This window comes from Grampus griseus, assembly GCF_964374135.1.
Source record: "Grampus griseus genome assembly, chromosome: 19".
In the NCBI taxonomy this organism is placed as follows: Eukaryota; Metazoa; Chordata; class Mammalia; order Artiodactyla; family Delphinidae; genus Grampus; species Grampus griseus.
Window position 1 is genome coordinate 48687025 of NC_139013.1, and position 27338 is coordinate 48714362.

A 27338-nucleotide genomic window follows, 5' to 3' on the forward strand; every position below is an offset into this window, starting at 1 on the left:
GATTAAGTCTTCCAGATCCACTGTACAGCACAGTGCCCAGAGCTAACAATACTTACAAACTTATGAAGAGAGAAGATTTACGTCAAATTTCATCACCAAAAAATAAAAAAAAAATAGAGGGAAGGAAGAACTTTAGAGGTGATGGTTGAGTTTATGGTGATGTGTTCGTGGGTGTGTACTTAGCTTAAAACTCATCAAGATGTATTCATTGAGTATGTAGAGCCTTTTTCTGTATCAGTCACACCTCGATTTTTATGAAAAGTCCATATTCTCCTCTCCCTGTATGTTGAGCTGTCTTGTGTGGGACCCCCAGAGATGCTGTGCTCTGTTCATGTGAACAGGCCCTTCCTGTTCATATGAGCAACTCAAGGTATGAGGGGCTGAAACGGTGGAAGGAGGGTAAGGACTCAGTTTCTCTACTCCTGTCTGTCCAAGGCTCTGCTGGGGCCAGGCTGCTTTGGTCTTCTGAAAGAGGGGTCCCCTACAGGCTATTTCCTGAGACCCCACCTGAGCTGCTCTCCCGCCCCTGTCTTAGAGCTGCCTCTCCAACAAAAATGCGCCATGTTCTTTGACCCTCAAACATTCCATGAAGTGAAACCAGACTGTCTACCCTCTCGGCCAGAGCAGAAGGCTGAGCTGTCACCGGCCCATCACCCCAGGAGGCCCCAGTGCTCACGGGACCATGTCCTAGGAGAAACTTTGGGAATGCGAAAGTCACCTCCCTCCTACCCTCTGTCCCAAAGCTGCCTGTCGTGCTCGGTGATGACCTGTCCTTATGAAACCCAGCTGTGCTGAGACCAAGTGTTTTAGGCACCAAGTGGGGAGCTGGGCTCATGATGGGCCGTGGGACTCGTTCTGACCAAATCCCTTCATGAACATGTCCCTCTGTCCCCCCAGGTGGCCAGATTCTTGGAAGCAGGACTCTGCCAATAGGTTGCATGGGTGGGAGGGGCAAAAGCAGGGCAGACGCCCACCCCAGCCCAGCTTGGGAGCGCCTGCAAACTGCCTTAGGAGGACCCAGTACCAACATCTAACTGTAATTAGTCTCTGGGGGCTCTTTGAGAAATATATTTCTATGCCCAAACCTGATTCATCCCAACATTCTTTCTATATTCTTCCCTTAGTTATTACCCACATCTGACCCTTCTCCACGCTCCGTGTCTATAGTAGAAGGGAAAAACAAGAAAATACTTACTCTTGGTGAGCACATACATTTCCCGTCCCCTCCCCATCATTGATGTAACGTTGTAACTGCCCAAGGAATGTGGAGCAGACCTTGTCTGCATCCAAGCAAGGGATAAAGCAAAGAAGCTGCTGGACCTTCCTTCCAAGCCTCCCCTTCTAGAAAGGGCACATATACCCAGTCCCAGCCCTCAGTCGCCCTCTGACACTGTGAGTCCTCTTTGACTACCTGACTCTTTGCTCATCAAACTTCTGTCATTTCTGCTACTTCATCCATTCAACACATAGCTAATGAGACCTACGTAGGGGGACCCACTGCTGTGGATAAAGGCAAATAAGATGTGGTCCTCCCCTTAAGGAGCTGACAGGCTAGTGGGAGACACAAAAGAAAGAGATTTTTAAAAAGGAGGAGAGAGAGATGGAGAAGGAGGAAGAGGAGGGAAGAGGAGGGAAGAGGAGAGAAGAAGAACCCCAGCACGGTGTGAAAGATGGTTGAGAAATGATATGTGTGAGTTTTAGGGCAAAGCAGGAGATATTAACTCCTCTGGGGATATCCAGGAAAGCTTCCTGGAAGAGGTGGCCTTGGAAGCCTGCTTATTGAGCACCTGCTCTGAGTCTCTGGTGAATCACATCACATGTGTTACCTCCTTTGACACACATTTGACCTTGTGGAGTAGTTGTTACCATCCCTGACTTAGAGAAGAAGAATCTGCCACTCAGCCAGCTTACGTGGCAGTAAGTGGTCTGGCATCTGAGAGCTGTAGCTTGCTCTACAACCTCGGATGGGTCTCATTTCTATTTAATTGTTTTGATGTCAGAACAGAGAACTTGGGCTTAGTGACAAGGAGACTCGGGTTTAAATCCCATCAGTTCCCACTGCTAGTACTTAGCTTTTCTGAGCCTCGGTTTCCAATGACCAGCAGGATAACCTTGATCTTTCTGAGCCTTCATTTCTGAGCCTGTCTTCATGATGGGAGTATGATGTTGGCAGGATAAAATGAGATATATGTAAGGTGTCTGGCACAGTGCTTGACGAAGAGCAACTGGCCAGTAAGAGATGGTTCCCCTTCCGTCTGTTCTCTTAGTCTCCAGACCCTCTACTGTTCTGTAGCTTGAGGCAGTGGTTAAGATTGTGGACCCTAGAGCCAGGGGATGTTGTTTCAAATCTAGTTTCTGTTGTTGCTGTATGACTTTGGGCGGTTACATAACTTCTCTGTGCCTCAGTTCATTCTTCTGGAAAACAAGGATGAAAGAGCACCCTCTTCATGGAGGTCGGGATGCAGATCGAATGAGCTGGTATTTGCAGAGCGTGGAGAACCCTGCCCAGCACACAGGAAGTTCTGTGCAGATGACATTGGATAAATAAATCTATACTCTTCACCACCTAGCCCTACCGCTTCTCACCTGAGAGCCTCTGCAGTGAGCTTGGTGCAGCCTGAGCAGAGGAAAAGTTTAAATATTCACCTTGCAGACAACTGGTGGGCAGAGCTGAGAATGGCTGGGAAACCTGGGTGTTCCGCAGCCTCGCCGAGGCCCTGGGAGCAGGGAGGCTGAATGTCTCCAGGCATCCAGAGCTTCCGATCCTGCTATCAAGGGTGGGGGATTATTTTCTCTTCCTGCATCTCTGATTCACAGAAGACTGTTAGTCATACCCTCACCTACGGGATCCCACGTACTAAACCCATAGGCTCTGATGTCAACCTCGACTCAGAAAGGAGGAAGTGGATTATGGTCAAGGCCAAAACTGACCAAATTAGAAGAAGGAAATTTTTAGAGCGCTGGCTCTCAGCAGAGGCTGCACGTTTGAATTACCCAGGGAGCTTATAAAATATATACTAATAACCACACCCCACCCTGGTTTGAAATAAAACATGTGATATTAAGAGAGTCTGAGCATCCCAGGGGCCTCAGCCTCTGCATCGCGGGGAGTGGAGTGGCGCCATGAAGGATGAACTACATCAGTGGTTTCTCAGCTTGAGCTGCATCAGGGTCTGCTGGAAGGCTTGAACTCCGAGTACCGGGCTCCACCCCCAGAGGTTCTGATTCTTCAGGTCTGGGGTGGGGCCTGAGAACCTGCATGTCTAACAGGTCTCCAGAGGAGGTGACGCTGCTGGTGCTGGCAGCTCATATGGAGAAGCACTGAGCTGTATAATAGATAAAATCAATCAATGGAAGATATTATCTGCCAAGGGTTCCCAAAAAATGTGTCTACGGCTTTTTTGGATTAAAAAAAAAAATCCACACTTACACCTTGAGCAATTGAAGAATGCCAGTCTCAATCAATCTTCACTTTTTCCCTCCTTCTCTCTCTCCTCCCTCAGTCACCGTCCCCTGAAGCTTCTCACTGTTGAGAGTCTCCGCACATGCATGTTACACAGAGCGTCATGCGTGGTTCAAGAGTTTTGCAGCGACAAACGAGATAAAGAAAAAGAGGCGCTGACTGATTCTGAGAGTGTGCTAGAGGAAAACATGGAACGTTCTTTGATGCCTTTGGTGGCGGGTCACGTGGATCGGCCCACACAGTGGCATGTGAACTTCCCCCTCTTACAACAACTGAGTCAACTGAATTGTTGAGCAGGCAAATGACAGCACTGATCTGGGGAAAAAGAAAAATTTCTAAACCTGTGTCTGAATCCCAGCGTGGGAGTTTGTATTGTCATAAGAAAGGCATACGGAGGGCTCAGGTAGCCAATGTACTAGATTTTGTGATAACATTCATTTAGCTCTCCTAGTCCAAGGGCCTCTCTGCCTTGATGAAGATGAAAAAGTAAACTGACAGTTCTTTGGAGGAAAACAACCTGACCTCACCATTTCCTCCAGGCGTCTTCTCTAGATATCCCCAAGCTCATTCTCTTACATTCTTTGACTGCTAGAATGGTTTGTGGTTTCTAGGAGCTGTTTAAATGTGAAAACAGCTCTTGGGAGAGGTAAACCTAATTTTTTTTATAAGTGATTTCGGAAATGGTCAAGTTCTCAATCGAAAATTCCATTTTTCAGTAAATGTAGGGAAATGTGTAAACTCTCATTCTCTTTGGGAGGCTTTTCAAATAGATTTTCTTTAGACCAGCTAAGAACCAGCCCGTGTGACCTAGAAATCGTGGAACTGGAGCGACCACGGGGATCATCAAGTTCAAGTTCCCGTTTCATCTAGTCTCTCTCCCCAACACATCGTCCACATGCACTTGAGTGCATGCCCCTTATTTTCTGCATATTTGCAAGACTGCAGCGCACCAATGGGGTTTTATCCCAGTGGTTCAGTGGTTGGAATTGGCATTCTCACCCTATTGGTTTAGGTGTATGACTGTACTTTTAATAGTATATTTATTTTCTAAATATCTGTTGCCTCTAGGGGAATGCAAGCTCCAAAATGATAGGGACTGTCTATAACTTGTTCACCTTTATCTTTCCAGAACCTCTCATAGTGTCTAATCTATTTGCGGCAGTCATGAAATAGCCCTATAATGATGGAATGAATGACAATGAAGTGACAGAGAGACTGAGATGATAAGGATGACTAGGAATCAACCAGAAGAAAAGACAAGGGAGAGGGCTGCAGGCTGTGAAACCTGCATGTGTGCCAATGTCCTGTGGTGAGAGGGGGTGGCATTTAGGAAGGACTAAGCATTTTTCCATATGCTCAGTCCTTCCAAAGCTAGAGTTCTGGTATATGATGACAAACAAGGCTGAGGAGGTAGAGAATATCTGTATCATAGAGGTCCTTTTTTTTTTTTTAATATTTATTTATTTATTTGGCTGCTCTGGGTCTTAGATGCGGCACGTGGGATCTTAGTTGCGGCATGCATGCAGGATCTAGTTCCCTGACCAGGGATGGAACCCAGGCCCCTGCATTGGGAACACGGAGTCCCAACCGCTGGACCACCAGGGAAGTCCCATAGAGGCCCTTTTAAGCCATCCTTTCTTTGTCTCCTGTTTACTTGAGTCTCTGATGGCTGAAGCCTGAATCTCAGTGCCCTGATAGGAGCATCTATCCTGAATTCCCACTTAGTGGGTAACCAGAATTTCGACCAGTCTCAGTCCTAATTCCAGAGCAGTCGTGTTATAAGCTGCCAGTTAATGAGTACTGAGTATGTACCAGACAGTGTACTAAGTCTTTTATATAAATGTATCTGCTCCTCTAATTGTTTGTCTGCTGTGCCCAGCTTTTCTGGAATAGGATCTTGCTTTGAACTGCCAGTCTATTGATAAGAGTCAAATTTCAGGGACCCCCAAACAACTCCCTTCTAACTATTGGCCCTGCATTTCCTACTGTCTGTGCTCTGCTTGAGGGGACCCCAACAGCCCTGGAATTAGGACTGAGTTGGTTGAAATTTGTTCACCCATCTAAACTGAGACAAAGCTATCTGGAGTGGATCGATGAAGCCTTCCATATTGATGTCAAGGACCCATGGTTTTCTCTAAGATTTCCATGTCAGCAACTTGAGTGCTTAGTGGGATGGACAAAAAGACTAATAGCAGAGTGGCCGTGGAGTCAGGGACAGCTGGTCTGACCCCAGATTTATCACTTACAAGGTACATAACCTTGGACAGGTTCCTTTCCCTCTCTGAATCCCCATTTTCAGGTATAAAAGGGAAACAAAAAAAATGTATTCCAAAAGTGGTCTAAGGGTGTAAGGAAGCACTTTCACCCAGTACCTGGCACACGGTGAGAGGCAGGAACCACAGATGCTGTTACTGCCACACTGCTAGATGCAGGGAAGGGAGGGAGAGCCTTGCTGCCGAGCTCTTACATTCTACAGAGGGAAGGGAAAATCAGTTAAAAACAAGTAGGGCTTCCCTGGTGGTGCAGTGGTTGAGAGTCCGCCTGCTGATGCAGGGGACACGGGTTCATGCCCCGGTCCGGGAAGATCTCACATGCCGCGGAGCGGCTAGGCCTGTGAGCCATGGCCGCTGAGCCTGCGCATCCGGAGCCTGCGCTCTGCAACGGGAGAGGCCACAACAGTGAGAGGCCCGCGTACCGCAAAAAACAAACAAACAAACAAAAAACAAATACATGCAAATCTCCATTTACTGCTGTTGCTGGGAGACTGGATTGTCTTGTTCATTTTATGTTCTGGGTCTGCAGATAAATTGCAGAATCCTTTTTATTGAAAATTCACTCCTTCTTCCACAAGTATTTACTGAGTCCATGCTATTTGCTAGGCACGTGGGAGAAATGAGGCTAACTTAGATGCTGATCTTACATTCACCTTGGGACTTGGAGGACGGAGGGTACAGATTTTCTATAAACGTGAGGGACGGCACTTCTCTGCTTAAATACAGAATGCTGAGCATTATTCACTTTAGAAATCACTGAGGATCTTGCAAGGGCCTCTCACTGCCTGAGTGAATTATTTAAGAACTAAAAGAGGCGGTAGGGATGCTGTAAATAGATATGTGCTGAACTCGTGTTTACTACCCATCATTATTTATATAATAATACGAATTATAATATAATATTACATATACTACTTGTATATTATGCTAGTTATATGTGCATGTATATTACATATGCACATATAATAATATTAATTTATTATTATACTAATTATATAGTGCGAGTGGAATACTATATGCTAGGTATTATTATATATGCATATATAATACTAATTGTACATATATACATATAATGCATATCACAGGTTACTCTAATTATATATACATAATTGTTCTAATTATATACACAGTTGTCCCTCGGTGCCCACAGGGTGGCAGTGCCCAAGACCACCCCCTCCCCCCACAGATACCAAAATCCAAGGACGCTCAAGTCCGTGGTGTAGTATTTACATACAACCTACGCACATCCTACGCACTTTAAATCATCTCAAGATCACTTATAATACCTAATACAATGTAAATTCTACATAAATAGTTGCCAGCATGTGGCAAATTAAAGTTTTGCTTTAGGGAACTTTCTGGAATTTTTTTTTTCCTGACTATTTTCGAACCATGGTTGGTTGACTCCACGGATGCAGAATCCATGCATACGGAGGGCCAACTATAATTATAATATATAATACATTTATGTATTATATATCACATATAATGTTCATATATATTACATAATAATTTAAATATGTAAGTAACCCAGTTACTTATATCATTTCATTTTACTACCACATGTATCTTTCTCCTTAAAACGGAAATGGTAAAATTCTGCTTGGGCCAGAGACTAGATATGCTCATTAAACCTATGCTTTATTCCCACTCTGCAAAGCTAAAGAACGTAGAAATCTGCGAAATGACGAGGGGCTTCCCCATTACACCAAACCCCTCTCGTTTCTCACGCATCTGTTCAACAAGGTTTACCAAACATCTGCTCCGTGCCAGACTCTGCCCTCCGCACTGGGGTCTGGAGCCACGTGCGGCACCGTCTCTGACCCCCTGGAGCTCACAGACGGGTCAGGGAGCAGCCCCCGCAGGCCGCGGTGGCCACTGTCCTGGAGGAAGGTCAATGGTGGCACAACAAGAGGCAAGAGACTCTGCCTGGGATGCTGGGAAAGATTTCTAGAAGACGATATGCCTCAGGGGGAGTGGCTGTGATCTGCAGAAGACACTGGAAGGCCAGGCCATGACAGGAAGGGGAAGGTGTGTGGGAAAACCAGCACTGCTGCAAAACAGCATGAGATGTTCTGGAGAGTAGGCAGTGGACATGCTTCCACGGCTGATATCGCCATAATAATGTGAAGAAAAATGTAACAGGAGTCCCAGTAGCAATGATAGCAAGTGTTTATTAAACATTCACTATTCCAAGCCCGTGGATGCATAATGTCATATAATCCCACAACAATCTTCGTGTTCATATAGTATTGTGTATAATGCATACTAAGACAAGTGGTCAGAGGAGCTGATACTTTCCTCAAGGTCACTCAGCTGGTGAGTACAGCACATCAAGGTCTACCACATCGTACCCTAAAGACCTTGACCCAGGTCCCTAACCTCCGTAAACCTCAGCTCCTTCCTCAGTAAAATAAGGTTGAAGGCTCATTCTGAGAACGCTATGGGATGAGAGTCATGACCAATGTCAGTGATGACTCACGTCTGTGTGTTAGGGAGTGGATATTGGAAAAGTGGAGGGCAATCATGTTAGTGAGGTAGACTGGGTCAGATCCCAGAGGGCTGGCCTTGTGCCGTCAAGTAAAGGGTGTGCATTTCATTCTGAAGGCCATGACAGGCACTGGGAAGCTTTGAAACAAATAATGAAATGCTCAGTGTTGTGTTTAAGAAAAATCACTCTGAAGTGCACGTGGAAACAGCCAGGCCGGTTAGAAAGGTGTCGTAATCCAGGGGAGGAAGTGACAGTCCCAAGAGATGTTGAGTGGAAACAACAAAGGTGCTAATTGGATGTGGGAAGAGGGAGGAAGAGGGGTCCAGGATGACCCCCAGATTCCTGGCTTTAGCGATGAGTGAGTGGTGCAGTTCCATCCACCGAGGCAGCAAATGCAGTGAGAGGAGTGTTATGGGTTGAATTGTGTCCCCCCACCCCCGATTCATAAGTTGAAATCCTAAACCCCAGCACCTCAAAACAGGCCCTTATTTGGAGGTAGGGTCTTCACAGAGGTCAAGTTAAATGAGGTCATGAGGGTGAGTGCTAATCCAATATAACTGGTGTCCTTACAAGAATGGGAAATGTGGACGCAGACTGGCATAGAGGAAAGACCCATGCGAAGAGACCTAGGGAGAACACCACCACCTACAAGCCAGGGAGGGATGCCTGGATCAGATCCCTCCCTCACAGCCATTAGAAGGAGCCAACCCTGCTGATACCTTGATTTCAGACCTCTAGCCTCCAGAACTGTGAAACAATAAAGTTCTGTTTTTTAAGCTGCCCAGTTTGCGGTACTTTGTTCTGGCAGCCCTAGCAAGCTAATATGAGGAGTAACTCACTTGGAGATAGCCATGAGTTATGTTTTGGATGAGCTGAATTTGATGTGTGGTTTCTGGAGAGCCAGGTGAAGACAGATGCCAAAATGGTACTTCAGTACACAAGTCTGGGACTCGGTGGGACTAGAGATAGAGATTAAGATATATCAGGCATCTCTGCTGCTCCAGCATCTACAGCACAGTGTGATGAGGTAGCACATAGTAGGAATTTGAAAAGGAGTTGAGTGGATAAACGTCAGGTTTGCTTAAGGACAGAGGAGGGGCCACATGGCTATGAGAACCAGTTCCAAGCTCCCACGCCAGAACTAACAAGGTTAGCTCAAGCCCTGTCGAATTTTTGAGGATCGTCATGGTGGTTGATGATATTTACACTCACTAGGAAGGAGAGTCCCTTTTTTTGTTCTTCAAAATCAGGGGATAAAAAATTTAACCAAATACCAAAGCTCTTCTTAGAACAGAGAACTATAGCCTGTCTGGAGTCTCAGGTTCACGCCCATGTTCTGAAATATTGACCTCCAAGTGAGTGTGTCAGTAATGTGTCTATTTTAGGCAGCAACTTAAAAGTCTGCTTAGCTTTAAATGCCAAAATAAGTAGACAGCACGCATGGCATAATAGAAAATGGCAGTAGCTGGAAGTCAGGAGACCTTGCTTTGAATCTCAGGTCTGCCTCTGAAGAATTGGGTTACCTTAACCTTTCAGAGTCCCCTCTCCCTGGTCTATAAAACAATAAGGAGGGGGTAATTGGATGATCTTGCAACTCTGACATTCTCTGATTCTCTCAATATTGCCTCTAATAGCAAATGTTGGGAAAAATCACGTTTCCACAAATTGACCTTCCAACCTGATTGAGTCTGCCAACATGAAGACACGTAAATAAAGTGAGAGGCTGTAATTCATATCACAGATGCCTTTGGTAGAATAATTTCCCTCCTTAATAATTTCTGCCTTCTTAAGATGGTAGATGGAACACTGCAGAGAGACAGGACTTGGTTTTAGGAAACATCTTAATTAGCAGCAAATTGGGTTTTACTGGAAGGTTTCTGAATGCACACGATCACAGTATTTTGTCCAATGACTTAAACTTCTAACGATATTGAAAAAGGATATGGGAAGATCAACCATTCCTAACTACATCTGTGATTTCTCTTGGACCATTCGAGATTTAAACCTCATGCAATGGCATTTTCTTTACACACCTGGACATCTCAGCCCTGGGTGTAATAAGCCAATAAGGGGTACAGATGATTAAGACTGATTACCTATTAAGTGTCGTGTTTTGTGCCAGGTGCTGGACCTATGTTACTTGTTGCCTCATTTAACGCCCCCTGTAGCAGATGCTGTCAGCCACTCCATACCTTTTCTGCACTCAACGTGCTGAAGGTTGCTTACTTAGGGCTCCTGACTGGCTGTGGAAGCACGTTTGGCCTCTGAGGACAAAGACGTGCCTAAGAGTCACTGCTGCAGAAGCAACCCTCAACCGGTATCAGACAGAAATTTGGTGGATAAATACTCCAGCTTCCTCACTACTTGGTTTGGATATGTCCGGGCGTATTCTACACTTGCTCATGGAGTTCCTCAGAGGGATTGAGTTCCAGTTAGCGTGGTGGATACTGACTTGATAAACACACCCTTTATTGGCTGCCTTCTCCCCTGGTATTTCCTGCGATCCTATTCCAGATAAAGGACTTACTCTCAAATCCTTGCCTCAGAATCTGCTTCTGGGAAATCCAAACTAAGACATCCTCCAAGATCCTAGGGAGCAGGTAGTATTAGTGCTAATTTATAAACGGAGAGCCTGAGGGTCGATATGGTTAAATAACAGTTGTTATGTCTTGGTTCTGGGGTTTTGCTGGCTCACCTTCCTCTGCACCAGTGGTTCTCAACCAAGGGAAATTTCGTCCCCAGGGGACATTTTGAAATGTCTGGAGACATTGTTGGCTGTCACAACTGGGGGCTTGCTGCTGGTACCTAGTAGGTAGAGGCCAGGGACGCTGCTAAACATCTCACAATGCACAGTTCAACCCCCCCCCGCAACAAAGGCTAATCCAGCCCAAAAAGGTCAGCAGCGGCAAGGCTGAGAAATCCTGCTCCCCACCCAGTGAGACTAGCTGCTGGATGGTAGCTCTCTTGTGTGACTTGTCTGTTGTATTTCACTCCCAGGGCCAAGCTGTGGCTCAGCTGTGCTCCACTGTCCCCAATGTGACTGTCTTTGGAACAGCTTCTACTTTCAAGCATGAAGCCATCAAAGATTCCGTGACTCATCTCTTTGACAGAAACGCAGACTACGTGCAGGAAGTGAAAAGGTAAGACGTTTGCTATAAAGAGCACCAGGATGGTCCTTGCACTTCTCTCTTAAGGAACAGGAGCATTCATTTAGAGGAGGGCTAATAGCAATCATAACTGTAAACATATATATTACTGGTCCTGTGCTACTTCTCATGTATCCACTCATCTAATCCTCTCAACAACTTTATTATTATCCCCATTTTGGAGACGATAAACCTGAGGAACAGAGCAGTCAAGTTACAAAGCTAAATTGTGAGAGCTCCTATAACACTACCGTAACACAGAGAAGTTTACTTCTCATTCGTTCATGTAACAGCCCCAGGGAGTGTGGACTCCAACCTGGGTGTGACTGAGAGCCACCAAAGGACCAAGGTGGTGACATGATCAGATCTGGGTTTGGAAGAGTCACTGGTGCTTCACAGAGAATGAATGGGAGGGGACATCCATCTGCTGGCTGTTGTGGTCTCCCCAGGGGAGACGTTGCTTTATAACGTGATCCATATTCCACCTATGATCCTTACGGCCCTGTGCATGTCAACACAGGAAATCAGATGGAACACCCAGCTGCCGCCATGCTTTCAGGTGATGTGTGTGTCTCACGCCTGCTGATTCCCAGGCTCTGCTCCACTCACGGCTCCTGGGGGGATTCAGAGATGTCCCAGAGCCATGGTTCTGTATTTTCATTCTCCAGCACAAAATCAGAAGGTACAAAGGAATTAAGTTGTCCGGCTAGCATAGCATCATAACAAAGAAACAATTTCCTCCAAATCACTGATTAAGATGAAAAATTGAAGGGTTGGAGGATGGGAGATCTGGTTGTTTGAAGTGATAGATTTAGACCGGATTAGGTGAAACTTGGGAAGTTTTTCGGAAAGGAGAGTCTTCTGACAGTCTGAATTCTCAAATTTAAAAAGAAATTTTGAGTGTCAAGATTTGCGTGTCATTTAAGGTTGCCCCAGTATTTCCCATGTGATGTGAAAAGAAAGCTTTAAGGCTAGATATTGGAAATTTACCACCCGTTTCTCAGATGTCCAGAGGTTGCAGGCATTTTTTTTTTAAGTGTAGTTGATTTACAATAGTGTGTTAGTTTCAGGTATAGGTATGTTATACATACATATATACATACATATATATTTCAGATTATTTTCCATTATAAGTTATTATAAGATATTGAAGAGAGTTCCCTGTGCCATACAGTAAATCCTTGTTGCTTATCTATTTTATGTACAGTAGTTTGTAAAGACTTCCAGAATGTATCTTTGCCTACTTTTATAAACTTCCTTCCTTTAACTTGCATCTTCCAAGCTGTGGTCTGGAAAATGAACTACCACTTTCCTTCAGCCACCTTTCCTTTCACCCTCTTAAGAGATATTTCTTCAAGCATCCTTTCCTCTGTTCCTGCACTGACCTGCTTAATAAATACTGAGTACCTAGCAGGTACTCTGCTAGGGCAGGAGATCCAGCAGAAACCACCTGAGAATCACTGTCTGCATGGAGCCTGGAGCCTCGTTGGGAAGAAGGGACAAGAGATATTTTAAAAATTCATTGATTTCTACTTCTGATATGTGCTTTGGTGGAGAAATGCAAGGTGCTAGTGAAATAAACATAGGCAAGTGGGGAAATCAGACATGTCGTCCATCAGCAAGTGAGATTTGGGCTGAGGACTGAGGGCTGAGAATTTGGCCAAAGGAAGAGCATTTCTGACCAAGGAGAATGGCATGTGCTAAGGCCCGGGGTCAGGAAAGACTTGGTCAATTCAAGAATGTGAAAGGAGACTAGTGCAGCTGGAGGCTGTGGTCAGAGGATGTGTGCGGTAGTGGAGAGGAGGGTCGGGAGGTGGCGGCTCTTCTGAATAAGGGACAGAGGCCATAAGCAGGGAGCCTCTGCTATCCCCACGTCCCAGGTAGCTCCACCATCCCCCATCCCCTCAGTGTCCTTGACCTGCTGCCTTTAGCTCCAGATTCAGTGACTTCTTCTGATGTCGGAAGAGCAGAAGCATCTGAGACCCACCTGCCCACCACCTTCCTGCACACGTGACCTCCAACAGTTCCTTCCTTACATTTTTAAGTAGAGATTCTGGGATTAGCCTAAAAATGACTGGGAAGCTGCAAATACGTTTGTACTCTCTGTCCCACGAATCCTACGCTCAGGATATAATCCGAAAGAAAATGAAAGTCACGGGTCCACCCTGCTTGCTGCAGACCTAAGCACTGCTCCTGCTTCATTGTTAGGTGCTCAGGACATGACGACAGGGTGAATTACAGCATTGTCTGTAAAAGCGAAAATTCAGAACCAGCCCCCACTATCAACAGAAGGGAAACGGTTCGGTAGATTACACTACACCCACACACTCGAGTATTATGCAGCCCCTTAAAAAATGGTAATTATGGAGACTCTGTCAGAAAATGAAAAAAATACCTGTGGTAGCATATTGAGTGGAAAAAAAGCAGAATGCCAAATTCCAGCTACACTGTGATCACAGCTTTGTATAAATTCTTGGCGCGTGAGGGCATGAAATGAAGGGGGAAGAAAAATCCACCCACTGAGATGCAATAGGAGTGGAATGCTGAGTGATTTGTCTTCCTTTTCTGATCATGGATATTGTTTGTTACACTGTGTAACACACTGTGTAACACAACACACTGTGTTGTGTGTAATCAACTAGAAAAAATAATAACATAAAATTTCTTGGGACGAAAATTCTTTTATCAACCAGTCACTCAGTAAGCTTCTTTTGAATATGTTTGCATCCTAGAGCCAGGCATTATAAAGGGAATAGGGGAAAAAATATATATAATACAGACATAACCTTTATGTCACTTCCCCCTTCTCTGTTCCGGAGGAGAGAGAAGAGGACGCTTGAAACCAAGTGGAAGAGTTAGAAGCCTTGAATTGTGTGCATCTGACTGTAAGGGCTTTAAAAATAAAGAGGGGGGCTTCCCTGGTGGCGCAGTGGTTGAGAGTCCGCCTGCTGATGCAGGGGGGCAAGGGTTCGTGCCCCGGTCCGGGAGGATCCCGCGTGCCGCGGAGCGGCTGGGCCCGTGAGCCATGGCCGCTGAGCCTGCGCGTCCGGAGCCTGTGCTCCGCAACGGGAGAGGCCACAACAGTGAGAGGCCCGCGTACCGCAAAAAAAAAAAAATAAAAAAATAAATAAAGAGGGAAGAAAGACCAGAGAGCACGCCAAGGTGGACAGCCCCAAGGAGGTGCTTGAAGAGTGGGAACTCTTTTAGTCGGTACAGAGAGGTAGGGAGCGAGTCCCAGGCAAGGCGAGGGGGGCACCAGGCTTTGTCTGTCTCCTCCCACTCTGCTGAGCATTTCAGTGAGCATTGTAGGTGCATCCTGAAAGATGAAAATTCCTTATCTTATATAAAGAAACTGAGACCTAGTGGAAATTAACAAGAGTCTAGCCACCAGGAGAGAACAGACAGAAAGCGATCAAGAAAGGATTCCTAGAAGTGGTACTACGTGCACGTGGGAACCGTCAATAGTAAACTTTTACTAAGCAGCCTACTGTGCGCCAGGCACAGTGCTGGGCACTCTGACATCACCTCATCCCTCTGTCATGAGCTTGGAGGTGATGGTTAAAGCTAAGGCACAGATGAGTTCTCAGAGAAAGGGAAGTCTGAACGAGAAGAATTGTGTGGAGAGCCAAGGACCCAACTGGAAATGAAAGTTACAGTAAAGGGGAATTAATTTCTCGACAAAGTTGAAGGGCTGCTTACCCAGTAACGGCTCTATTGCAACTACCACCACTCAAGAGAAATTCTCCACTGATCCGAGTGGATGGGAAGCAAAGAGGCAGTATTCTCAATAAAGGAGCGAGGGGTTGGGGACCAAGGAAGGACAGATAGGAAAGTCTCGGATCAGCAATCCCAAAATATCTTGATGCTGAATTTGGCCCAGAGAATCTCTGAGCTGCGGCTATTTCTGTTTGCTGTTTAAGTCTGCAGAGATTTACGACAGAGGGAGAAAGCAGAATAGGAACTGTTGCCTTTAACCCTCTGCCCTTACCCTCTCTGCTTTTATGTAATTACGACTACACAAATGCAGGCAAGGCAGACACTCCCAGAAATTGGGGAGCGGGGGTGAGCTAAGAAATGAGGATGTCCTCTGTGCCTCTGATGGGCTACCTGCTCTGCTTGTGATATTCATGATTATGCCATTAAAAGACGCTGCTAAGGGGCTTTCCTGGTGGCGCAGTGGTTGAGAGTCCGCCTGCCGATGCAGGGGACGCGGGTTCGTGCCCTGGTCTGGGAAGATCCCACATGCCGCGGAGCGGCTGGGCCCATGAGCCATGGCCGCTGAGCCTGTGCGTCCGGAGCCTGTGCTCTGCAACGGGAGAGGCCGCAACAGTGAGAGGCCCGCATACCGCAAGAAAAAAGATGCTGCTAAGGTGCTTTTCAGTGTAAGGATGACCAAGGGAGGACCTGACCCTAGCTTACTTGCGGGGCCTGGAGCAATTTAAGTAGACCCACTATCCAGTTCAGTCTGATCCACTGATTGGGCTTAGAAGAACTGAACAGGGGATGGAGCGCTTTTCAATTCTGCAGCTCTCACCTGAAGGGACAGTGCTGGCCTCTAAGGGAGCAATGTCTGCTTAAAGGTTTGACTTCTACAGCAGAGTGTCCTCACCCTCAGGGCCCTGGGAGTGACACCTGCCTCTACCCAGCTTCTCTTCCACAGAATCCATCTCCTCCCCCGCTCTTGGCCCCCAGTTCACCACTGACCTCCTAAAGGATGCAGTGACAGCAACGGGGAGTGAATTTGTGGCTTATTTGACCCCTGTGCATGGCCAAACCCTGTCTTGCCCGATTCAGCTATAGAAATGCCGAGAGAGATGTGGGAGGAGCAGGTGGCCTGGATATGCAGGAGACCTGCAGTATCTCCTTCCAGTGTAAAGCCCAGTAGAGCAACCCCCAGCTTTGCTCAGCCCTCGCTGGGAGCTAGAAGTGGCAGTGGTGGTCACCCCTGGGCTGGCCACAGCCCACCCTATAAAACCCTACTCCATCTCTGGGGCCCTCACTTAGTTTCTGGATGTGATGGATCAAACCAGGGTCCGCCCATTTCCCGCAGTCACCTGACCCCACTAAGCCTCAGTTTCCTCATCCATCAAATGGGTATAACAAAGGCCCTGAGTCTCAGGGTTGGCATGAGGTGTCATGAGATGAGACTTAGGAAGGCTCAGCGCTGTGCCTGGCACACAGTAGGTGCTCCTGAATGTGGGACTTTAGGAACAGCTAGAAGGTCTGACTGTCTGGCGTGGTTAGTGGGAGGTGAGGATGGGGAAGTGCGCAGAGTTCATGGTCACCCATTGCTGTGGGCGTGCCCTGCATTTCTGCAGAACCATAGTCCACAGGAGAGAGGAACAGGCCGAGGCGGGGCAGCTAGTGCAAGGAGATGTGATTGGCAGAGGAGAGAACGTGGACCCACAAGCAGACTACGGATATGAGGAGCATCTGGCACAAAGTGAGGAGAAGCGACGGGCGGGTCCATCGGGGGTACCCTGGAAGGCGTGCACAGCCTCACATATGGGAGGCTGCCCCTACGCATGCGCAGCATCCTTCGGGCAAGGGGAGAGATGTCAGGGAAATGAAGTTCATGGGGAGGACTTGATGGCCCAGGCGGGCTGTCTAGGAGAAGCAGAGCAGGATCTCACTTCCACAGGAGGGAGCAAACTTGGCAAAAATGGGTCTGGTCAAAGTGAGAAAAACAGGTGCATAGCTACCTGGCCTACGATGCAAGGTGGGGAGCTGATCAGTGGGTCTGCAGCCCAGCCCAGAGCCCCCTCAGAGTGTGTACTCAGACCTCCCGCCTGCCTCTCCAGCCTCATCGTGCAGCAAGCTCCCTCGCATCTTCTTTACTGCAGTCTTCCTGCCTACCAGGCTCCTCCCGGATGGGGCTTTTGCACATGCTGTTCCCTCCGCCTGGAACACTGTTCCCACCACTCTTTCCCTACCTACCTCCTCCAACTGCCACTCATCACTTCCCCAGGGACATCTTCTCTGGCAGCCCTGACTGGGCAAACTCTCAATTTGAACAGCTTCATAGTACCTTTGTGACACTAGACCCCATTCACTTTCAATTTAATTTTTATTTGTTTAACTATTGATTGATGTCTGCCTAATGTAACCTCTAAAAGGGGAGAAATCAAATCTGTGTGGGCTCACCATGATACCCCCTGTGCCTAGTGCGGTGCCAGTGCCAAATATGTAAGGAACAAATTAATTACTACTAAAAGAAAAACAAGGCTGCCTCGACCTCTGAGTAACTGGTTTCCAAAGTGTGGAGCTGGAATCAGCAGCATCAACATCTGGTAACTTCTTAGAAATGCAGATCCTTGGGCCCCACCCCACACCAAGTACATCAGAGCTAGGAGCAGAGGGAGAGGGAGGGCAAATCGCAGTTGTACCTTAATGAGCCCTCCAGGAGATTCTGACACCCATGCAGGTTTGAGATCCACTGGCCTAACTCCCTGGTTATGAATTTACAGATGGGACTTGAACGGACACACCCATGAGATAAGCACACTATTGGGTGGGAAGCTAAGCTGATCACTTTGGAAGAGCCTTTGTAATGGACTGGATTTTGGTTAAGACCTGAGGGCTTTTGAAGGGCACATTCATATCAAGACTCAGGTGCTCCCTTCAGCAGCACATATACTAAAACTGGAACAATACAGAGAAGATTAGCATGGCCCGTGCGCAAGAATGACACACAAATTCGTGAAGCGCTCCACATTAAAAAAAAAAAAAAAAAAGACTCAGCTCTCAGGGGCATGGAGCAGTTGACTTAGTGTATGAACCCAGGAGACGCATGTGTAATTTCCTAGTTGGTGACGCTCTGGACAAAGCTGTTGACCTCAGTTAGTGGCAGCTCCTGAACTTTGCTGGGGGATGAGGGTGGGGGTAGAAAAAGTGAGCAATGTGCTAAGACAAGGTAACCCTGCAAAGGTGCAAGTCTGAGGAAGGGCCATTCTTGTCTGAGCAGAGCACGGCCCAGCCAGAGCTGGGAACTCTGTAGGCAGGAATATATTCCCTACAACCCCCAGAGCCTTCCGGTTCTACTGCCCCTCCTGCATAATCTCTTTTAACCCAAGAAGCCCAGTAGATGTTTGTTAAGTGCATGAGCGAGTGAATTAATAAATGTATAAATAAATGAATGGAAGAAGGGATCTTCTTCCTAATAGAGTACAAATGTGGATTCCCTCTGGAGCCCTCCATCACTGTAGGATTTATTTAACCCTTTTCCTCTAGGAGTATGTTTATAGGTTGAACCTGGAGATTGGACGAATAGAAGTTTCCAAGTTAAATTAACGTGCCTTTATAGCTTCACTGAGAAGGGAGGTGGAGAGGGAAGAAAGCCAATCCTTGGTAGACCGGAAGCCCCATGAAGACAGGGAGCTTGCTGGTTTTCACTATTCAGCACCGTGGACAGAGCCTGGCACACACCCCAATTTCCACAAATATGAGTTGTTGATTGACTTACGGAGCAACTATTATGTGGCTGGCAATGGGCCAAGCACCACATCTGCCACCTCACTTCATTCTTAGCACAAAGAAACATGCTAGCTCCACTTTATTTTATTTTTTTTAACTTTTAAAAAATATTAATTTAATTTATTTATTTTTATTATTTTTTGGTTGCTCCAGGTCTTAGTTGCAGCACATGCTGGATCTTCGTTGCAGCATGCGGGATCCTTAGTTGCGGCATGCAGACTTCTTAGTTGCAGCATGAGGACTTCTTAGTTGTCGCAGGCATGTGGGATCTAGTTCCCCGACCAGGGATCGAACCCGGGCCCCCTGCATTGGGAGTGCGGAGCCTTACCTACTGGACCACCAGGGAAGTCCCGCTAGCTCCACTTTACAAAGGAGAAAGCTGAGGCTCAGAGAAGTTGAGCAAGGCGGTCAGACTGACTGTGATGTTCTCTGCTGGCACCACCAGCCAGGTTCTTAGCTGTCTGCGGCTTTGTGAAATTCTCAGAGTTGGACTCAGGAGGATACATCCCCCTCCCGGGCTTCTGCCCTATTTATTTCTACTCCCAGAGCTCTCTCTGTTCCTGATTCTGGCAGTAAACAGTATGACAGGGGAAGGAAAAGGGGTTGACGGTTTGGTCCCTGACAGGTTACACTATTTTACTTTGTCTTCTCACCATTTAGAATCTCTGCTGAAGGAGTGGACATTGTTTTGGATTGCCTCTGTGGGGACAACACTGGAAAAGGTCTCAGCCTTCTCAAACCACTGGGAACCTACATTTTATATGGTGAGCGCTAAACAGAAGCAGGGGACGTGGTCGGCGACAGGCAGCACCGCAACGCACGTGTGCTTACAAGGGGCTCTGAAAAATGAGATGTGTTGATATGCTGGCGTAATGAGATGGGGATGGTGTTAATATTTTAATATTTTCTATAGTATTGCTACTGTTCTCAATTATAAAAGTGCCTACTGCCCTATTATCCCATGAGCATTTCTCATTCTAAAAGAAATAAAGCAAGGCCAAGCCAAGGTAGTGACAAGATGGGACTCGACCCACAGAAGGTGGCACATGTGGAAAATACTAATAGCTTCAAAGGAAGTTACAAAAATGAAGCAATAAAACACCCATAAGAGGGTGGAGAAGAGTGGCTAGGATGTGGTGGTTTTAAAAGGGAGGATCTTCACTACTGGAGATGAAGTTGCAAGGTGCAGAATCTCCCTCCTCTAAACCACTCCTGTATGTCCCAATCAAGACGGAAGCCCTGGATGGACAGAGCCCACGTCTGCCTCTAATTCACTTATATGCTCTTGGGTTTGGGAGGATTCATGAGAGACATCTGGGAGCGGGTTTTCTCCAGCAGAATGAGACCCCAGAGACTCCTCTCCCCCCTCTTCTTCTCTTTGTCATAGGCAGGTAAAACAATTTAAACATTAGTCTCTGCAAAGAAAAAAGCGTATCTGAAGCCAGATGTCGCATCCCAAAGCCAAATGATCTTGGAGCTCTCCAATGCTTGAGATTTTTGGCACTCTGTCCCACGGAAGTAGAGTAGAAAATTGAGCCTTAGTTCTGCATAACTCAGAAAAAAATACTCATTTCCCTACTATTAGCTGAGACTCTTATAAAAGAGATATCTGAGAGGTATAAGTAGTCAAGCATCATTTTGTCATCATCAGATCACTGTGACAGAGAAGGAAGAAACTTTCATTGCTGGAGTGTTCTGGCATTATGAGTAGTGGCCATGTATTTGAAAGTCTTTAGCGGTGGATGCAGTTTTTAAATTATTACTATTGATAAGAGAAACTATAAATGTCAGTGTAGGGATATTGGCTATGACTAACACGTGAGTCAAATACAGATGAGCATTTTACCCATCCTTATTCATTTACTGGTTCTATTTTTGCCCCAGTTCCATGACGTCATTTTGGTGTACACAACTTGATCATATCACGAGTATCTAATTTATTACATCAATTACTTGACTACTAAGTAATCAAAACCTAGTGCTGTGAAGCCTGCACCCTGTAAAAGTCACCCCATAGAAGGAGAAGCAGTGATTAACTGGCTACTAGTTTACCAAGGCCAAAGAACTAAGTTTAAGACATACATTGTTTTTTCATTTAACGGTTCTCTGAGAGGAACTTACTCCCAAATCTGTGGGGGGAAGGCAGAAAAGTCGCTGAAAAGGCACCACCAGGGTATAGTATCTCTTAACCCTCACCCAACCCAGAACCGCAGAAAGGGGTTTTTCCTTTCTGTAAGAGCATGTTAGGGAATCTTTCCTAACTCGACTTCCTGTCTTAACTCTGAATATTGCTTGTTCCCATCAGCAAGGCTCCGTTTCCCACACCATTGTTCTCGAGTGGTTTTCACCTTTCTGCCCAGACCTCTTTGGAGCTTACACGTGGGTCACACCATTTCCTTGGCTTGTGAACCTATTTTCACCCTCATCTGCTCCTCTGAACCCCATCTTTCCATTCATCTAAATTCTAATTCAGCCCCGCCTCTCTCCACTACTTAAATGCCCAGCCAAGGTCAGCTCCCCAAGCCCCTCACTTGCGGAGGAATCAAATTCATGCCATGAAGTAATCTCACAAAGGAGTTCATTTCTCGGTCTCAGAGAATGGCACCAACAAGACATTTCGGCAACTCATCATTTTATTAGAATGGTGGCTTAAATCACATTTTTGCCACGTGACCTATTGTCCAACGTTATGAAATAGTCACCTTGAGAAATGTTACTTCCTCTCTGATCCAGTGATACTTAGTTAAAATTAAGTCAACTCGACACCAACCACACCCTCTCATTCCCTTATTTTTCCAAGGCTGACCTAAATTTCCTTTCAAGTTCTTGACAGTTCTGGGCCAGACAACTGCCATTCTTCCACGCAAAGCAAGAGATGCTGATTTTCGTTAGCTTGATTTGGGAATCTTCCACTTGCAGGTTCATCCAACATGGTGACTGGAGAGACCAAGAGCTTCTTTAGCTTTGCAAAATCAGTAAGTATCCATGCACGTCCAAAGTACGCTGGTGGTGTGGTGCTTGGCATGTTGTGAGCTCTTCCGTCTAAGGACATGGACCGAATAGCCTAAATCTTGTTTGTCCTTCATCTGCATCATTCATTTGCAAGAAAGCCTGCATTCTCAACCTGCTCACCACACATGGACAGGACTGTGACTTGGGCCACTTTTGTCCAAATGAACAGAGAAATGAGAGTGCCCGAGAAACTCCAGAAAACTGTATTTTGATTTCAACAGAGATTGTTTAAGTGTTGGTATTTTTAATCACTGGTCAAGAATAAACTTAGCATTCGTGCACTCTACTTGGTCCACAGAGAGACCAGCCTTTCAGTCTGGCCACTTTCTGACCGGGTCTCTAGGGCTACTTGAGATTTCTCTGTAGCCCCATCCTACTGGCTTGGAGAGACAATAGAACTCGACACTTTTCGCAAGCTCCTGGGCTGATTTTTTGACACAGGCAAGTGTGTGAACCACTAGCTTACGTGCTCATGCTCTGAACACAGTGGTTATTGTGTCTGCAGTTGTGAAGCTGCATCCCTGGGCACTCACCCCACCACGAACCTCCTCAGGTCTACATTCCCACCTGGAGCCACACTTACTAGAATTAAACTAATCTGGGCTTGAACTTCCATGTTTACGCCTGTCCCCACCACAGGGGCCGCCATGTCCCATCAGAGCTTGCCTTTGTCCTCCCTCCTCTTAGCCTCCTTAGCAGCCAGTGAGGCACTGATGGATTCACTCGCTTTGCAAGCATCTTCTGAGCACCTACTACTTGTGGTGCTGTGCCAGGCACCAGGGTACCACAGCAAATGAGACAGATGCATTTGAGGCCCTCGGGACTCTTGCGTTCTAATGAAGGAGATGATGAAATAAGTAACACATATTAATAAGATGATGGTAAATAGTCATAAAATCTCTGAAAGGGATGAAAGCAGGGTGCTGAAGTAGAAGACAGAAGAATGGGGTGGAAGCATGGTGAATAGGGTGGTCAGACAAAGCCAGGGAAAGGGGTTTAGAATTGACTCTTTGTGGCACTGTGGGATATTCATATGCCCCCAAAGTGCCAGCACTGGCTGCCAAAGGCTTCCTCTCCAAACACTCCCTGATTCTGGAATGATTAGTACCCCCGGCCCTGTGAGACTAGAATTAAAGGGCCTCGGTTTGCACTTGAGCTTTAAAGTTCAGGTCAAGGTTATTGCAACTTCGGGATGAACAGGGGAGCAAGAATGGAGTCTAGTGAAGGATGATGCTGTCTGGAGCGCGTCCCCTGACGACAGGCTTTGTGTCACTCGCAGCTGTTTTGTTGCTGTGGCTGCAATTAACATGATGCTGACGGCCTGCTGTAGGGAACCAAATTGGTCCCAAATTACATACAATTGTAAGAAGTGTTTTCCCTTTCTCCCCTACGTGCACAATCACAACACACAGCGTTAATGAAATAATTGTCGTGTGCCCACGTTCAGGGAAGGCGCTCGTGAAAACAGCCACGATGGAGAGTAACATTCTCCTGCTTAAAGCAAGGGTGCTGATTACCAGAAGGCTGTATAGCTGGGGGTCAGGAATAAAGACTGTTCCCTTTCAGAGGCCGGGTTCGTGTCAGTTGTTCAGTTAGAAGCAAACTGAAGGTAGGGCATGCTGAGGAGTGGGGTGATGACTTTGTTCTGGAAGGTTCTAGAAGGCATTTTCTTCTATACATTGGAGAAAGGCTTAGAAATTAAAGGCATATTTGGAAGCATACAGGAATTTCTCCCTCAGCTATCTTAATGGTGTTCCCCCTTAAAACTCTTACGGGGAGCTTGTGTTCACATGCCATTTGCTTTTAGATCCTAACGATGACGATAATAGCAAATGAAGTCAACATTTCGAGAGCAGTCTGACTCCAAATCCAGAGCTCTTACTCGCTCGATCCAAGATATCTCTCCAACTTAAGGTGATAAAAATATTTCATATTTATAGAGCACGTACTACGCAGCAGACACTGAGCTAAGTACTTTGTATGTATCAACACATTTATTCCCCATGACGACCCCATGAGGTACAGTAGGGAAACTGAACACAGAGAGGTTAAGTGATTTGCTTAAAGTTGCACAGCTTGCGAGTGACAGAACTGGGATTCAAAACCAGGCATTCAGCTCTAGAACACAAACACAACTGGGCAGCAACTGTAGCTTCGGCAAGCATTCATTTCACAAACGCTTTGTGGAAGCGCTGCACATACACTGTGAATCAAGTTACTAATCATTTCTCTACCTTTGCTTTTGTGGCAAGCAGCCCACGGCCAAATACCTATCTCTCCTAGAGCTGGACCCCAGGCCCTTGGGGAGCATATTTTGGTAAAAAATGTTGTGCATGAACCTTGTCCCTGTTTACAACCTGTCTTTCTTACACTTATTTTCCAACAATCTGATTTCCCCACTTAAAAAAAAACAAGATATTTTACTTTTTAGAGTTTCCTCAATCCTGGAAGGAGGCAGGATGTAAAAGAAACACACCGATAACATAACTATTATAGATGTTCCTAAGTGTCCCTCACACTTCTCTTTGCCTTCTATATTAAACATTTTGATCTCTTAGCACCCTCTAGAAGCTGGACCTTTGAATTTCTAAATTCTAACCAGCACCAGAAGAAACACAATTAAATCAGAACAAAGCAGCTGGATCACCATTTCTGTAGTTTTTAATGGATTACCTACTTATTTTCATGTCTGGAGTGGGAGATGAAAGACAGGAAATAAGGGAGCCATATGTGCCAGGTGTGGGTATCCCACGTAGGACTTCAGCGCTAGTGACATCTGGGGCTGGATAATTCTGTTTTGAGGACCTGTCCTATGTATTGTAGGAGAGTTAGCAACATCCCTGGCTTCTTCCCACTAGATGCCAGCTGATTCCCCCCTTGAGTTATAACAAAAAACATCTCCAAACATTTACCAAATGTCCCTGGGGGGTAAAACCGTCCCCAGTTGAGAACCATCAATTTAGTTCCAACACTGTGGCTTCATCGCTCCGATACGCTGTTCCTTCTTGCTGTATTACGCTCCCTTCCTCTTCCTTATCTGACGCATTCTGCCTCACCTCTCCAGCCTTGCTGCTGTTCCCCCAAGGAAAGCTGCTCGTGCAGGCAGAGGCATCACTCCCCCCACGTACCCCCACCCTCCCGCTCCCTTCACCAGCCCCATCACCACCACCGCCATCCAGTCAGCCAAGCGCTTTACGCTAAACTCTCCCAGGAAACCTCGGAGGCCGCATCCTGCCAGTGTGTGTCGCTGAGAAAAATGAAGCACAGAGAGTAACAGGGAGCAAATTGTAGAGTCAGGATCCAACTCCAGATCTGATGGTCCCAACCGTGTGACTTAACATTCTGATCACATGTGGCCTCGCAGTTGTTTTTGTAAAGGGCTGTGTCCCACCTACATCCTGGGCTCTTCTGGGAAGCATCACTCTGCACCTGTAGCAGTGCTCAGCCAAAGAGGTGCTGACAGAAACACACCAGCAAGAGCCACCGCCTGGGCATCTGGAATCCACCCAAGTGCAGCCCCCTTGTCTCCCTGCAATGCTACAAACAAGGCCTGGCATTGATTCCTTGTAACGCACACCTTCTCTCTTTCCAGTGGTGGCAGGTTGAGAAGGTGAACCCCATCAAGCTATACGAAGAGAACAAAGTCATTGCTGGGTTTTCCCTTCTAAACCTGCTCTTCAAACAGGGCCGTGCTGGCCTCATTCGAGGAGTGGTGGACAAACTCATTGGGCTCTACAACCAGAAAAAAGTCAAGCCCGTGGTGGACTCCCTGTGGGCCCTGGAGGAGGTAAGGATGATGTTTCCCCAGCAAATAATCTCTGTCTTTTTAGTCAGCTTTGGGCAGCCAGATCCGCTCTTTTATTAAGTGATTTTTCTCCAGGTTTGTTTGCTTTAAATGAGGGTCCTAAAAGTCATTGTCCTGTAGTATAGAGTGCTTTGGATGTAAGAAATACTTTACGTTTCGTAGTGGTTCTCAAACCACGTGTGTCAACATGCCATTCATGCCATGAACCCTTCCCGGGTAGGTCACCAAATCTTGATGGGTGTGTACGATTCACCTTGGTTACAAGAGAGCGTGTACATTGTGCAGCGTCAGTTATATCCTCACCATGTGAGTGTGTGAGATCAAGGCCAGGGCGGACAATGGTTCAGAGCTGAAATGATTTGTGTGCCAAGCCCTGATGCTTGGAGCCCCTTCCAGACCTTGTTAGCTGCCACCCTGGGCACTGTAATTATGAATGAATTGTTGGATCTAGTGTTTGACTGAGTCTTTTTATTAACTGATCTGCAAAAAGTTCTAGTATTTGAAAGCATTCCTTGATCACACAAAAAAATTAAGAGCCCCTTGTGTCACCTTTAAGGATACTGAATTGTGAACTGACCATATTGGTTCAGGGGAGATGTGCTAGGAAGAGGCAGCATCTAGAAAATTCTTCAGGACAAGGGAAGTTTTGGACATTTGGGAAGCCAGTCACGGTAGCTGCCCGTGAAGAGAAAATGAAGAAATGTGGTCTTGGTTTCAAGAGGCATTCCACTAAGAAATCTTGTAGGTCAGGATGTCATGACCTTGGCTTCAGGGAGCCATGAAGCCCCTGAGAAAGATGTGGGAGTGTGTTTTTTGCTCGTTTGGCTGGTTTTTGCATTTGCATGGGGCGTCACGGACACCTTTGAAAAACTTAACAAAAATAACATTCCATGGAACAGATAGTAGCTGTCATCCTGGCAAGAAAGCTGGTGTTATTTGCTTAATGGACTAGGTTGGGCAAAATCTAATGGCTTTCCTAAGCACAGAAATCCCCCCCCCCGCAAAAAGGCTTTGTGGGAGTCACCATGTAATCAGAGGGGCCTGGTCCTGGATCCATGGCTCAGGCCTATATATGCCTCTCTGATACTGCAATATCATGAATGATACTTTAAAAACCCGACCACCAAAACCCCTTGTTTCTTATGGTAAAAGAAATACATGCTTATTATAGGAAATTCCTAAATTAGCCAAAAACATAAGGAGAAAATAAATTGCAAGTCCACATTCCAGAGATAGATAACATTGTTAATATTTTGGTTTGCTTCCTTCCAGTCTTTTTTCTACAGCACACGCTCACTGTAATTCAATGTGTTACCAAATCAAATCAGATTATCATACATTCCTTCTGTTGTGTAAGTTCTAAGATGGTTAACCTATCGTTATACTTGGGTCAAATGTTTTAATTCAGTGGGTCAAACATCCATACGGTACTCACCATGGTATGTCAGTGGAATAGACAAGGGCCGAACTGCAGTGGCTGGGTCTCAGAGGTCAGGGAGGAGAGAAAATGTGAGCTACCTGAGACCAGGGCTAAGAGATTAACTTGACCATGGAGGAAAGAAGGGGACTTAAGCTCACTGCCCAAAAGGGACCCAATGAATCTGGTAGCATTTAAGTGAGGGTTGAAATCGAAGAGGGGTCTGGTTGGCCCAGTGGGTCCTTGGTTTAGTACTGG

The 27338-nt window shown here is 46.3% G+C and overlaps 1 protein-coding gene across 1 annotated transcript in view; it reads left to right on the forward strand.

The window, feature by feature from the left end:
• VAT1L (vesicle amine transport 1 like) overlaps nucleotides 1–27338 on the forward strand; it is a gene marked incomplete at both ends in the record, with an annotated part of 145874 nt that overhangs the window by 50937 nt on the left and 67599 nt on the right. The window contains 4 exons of the mRNA XM_082677527.1: nucleotides 11225–11367; nucleotides 19507–19610; nucleotides 21766–21821; nucleotides 25451–25645. Of these exons, the coding sequence (XP_082533653.1) occupies nucleotides 11225–11367; nucleotides 19507–19610; nucleotides 21766–21821; nucleotides 25451–25645 (498 nt within the window). The remainder of the gene's footprint in view (nucleotides 1–11224; nucleotides 11368–19506; nucleotides 19611–21765; nucleotides 21822–25450; nucleotides 25646–27338) is intronic.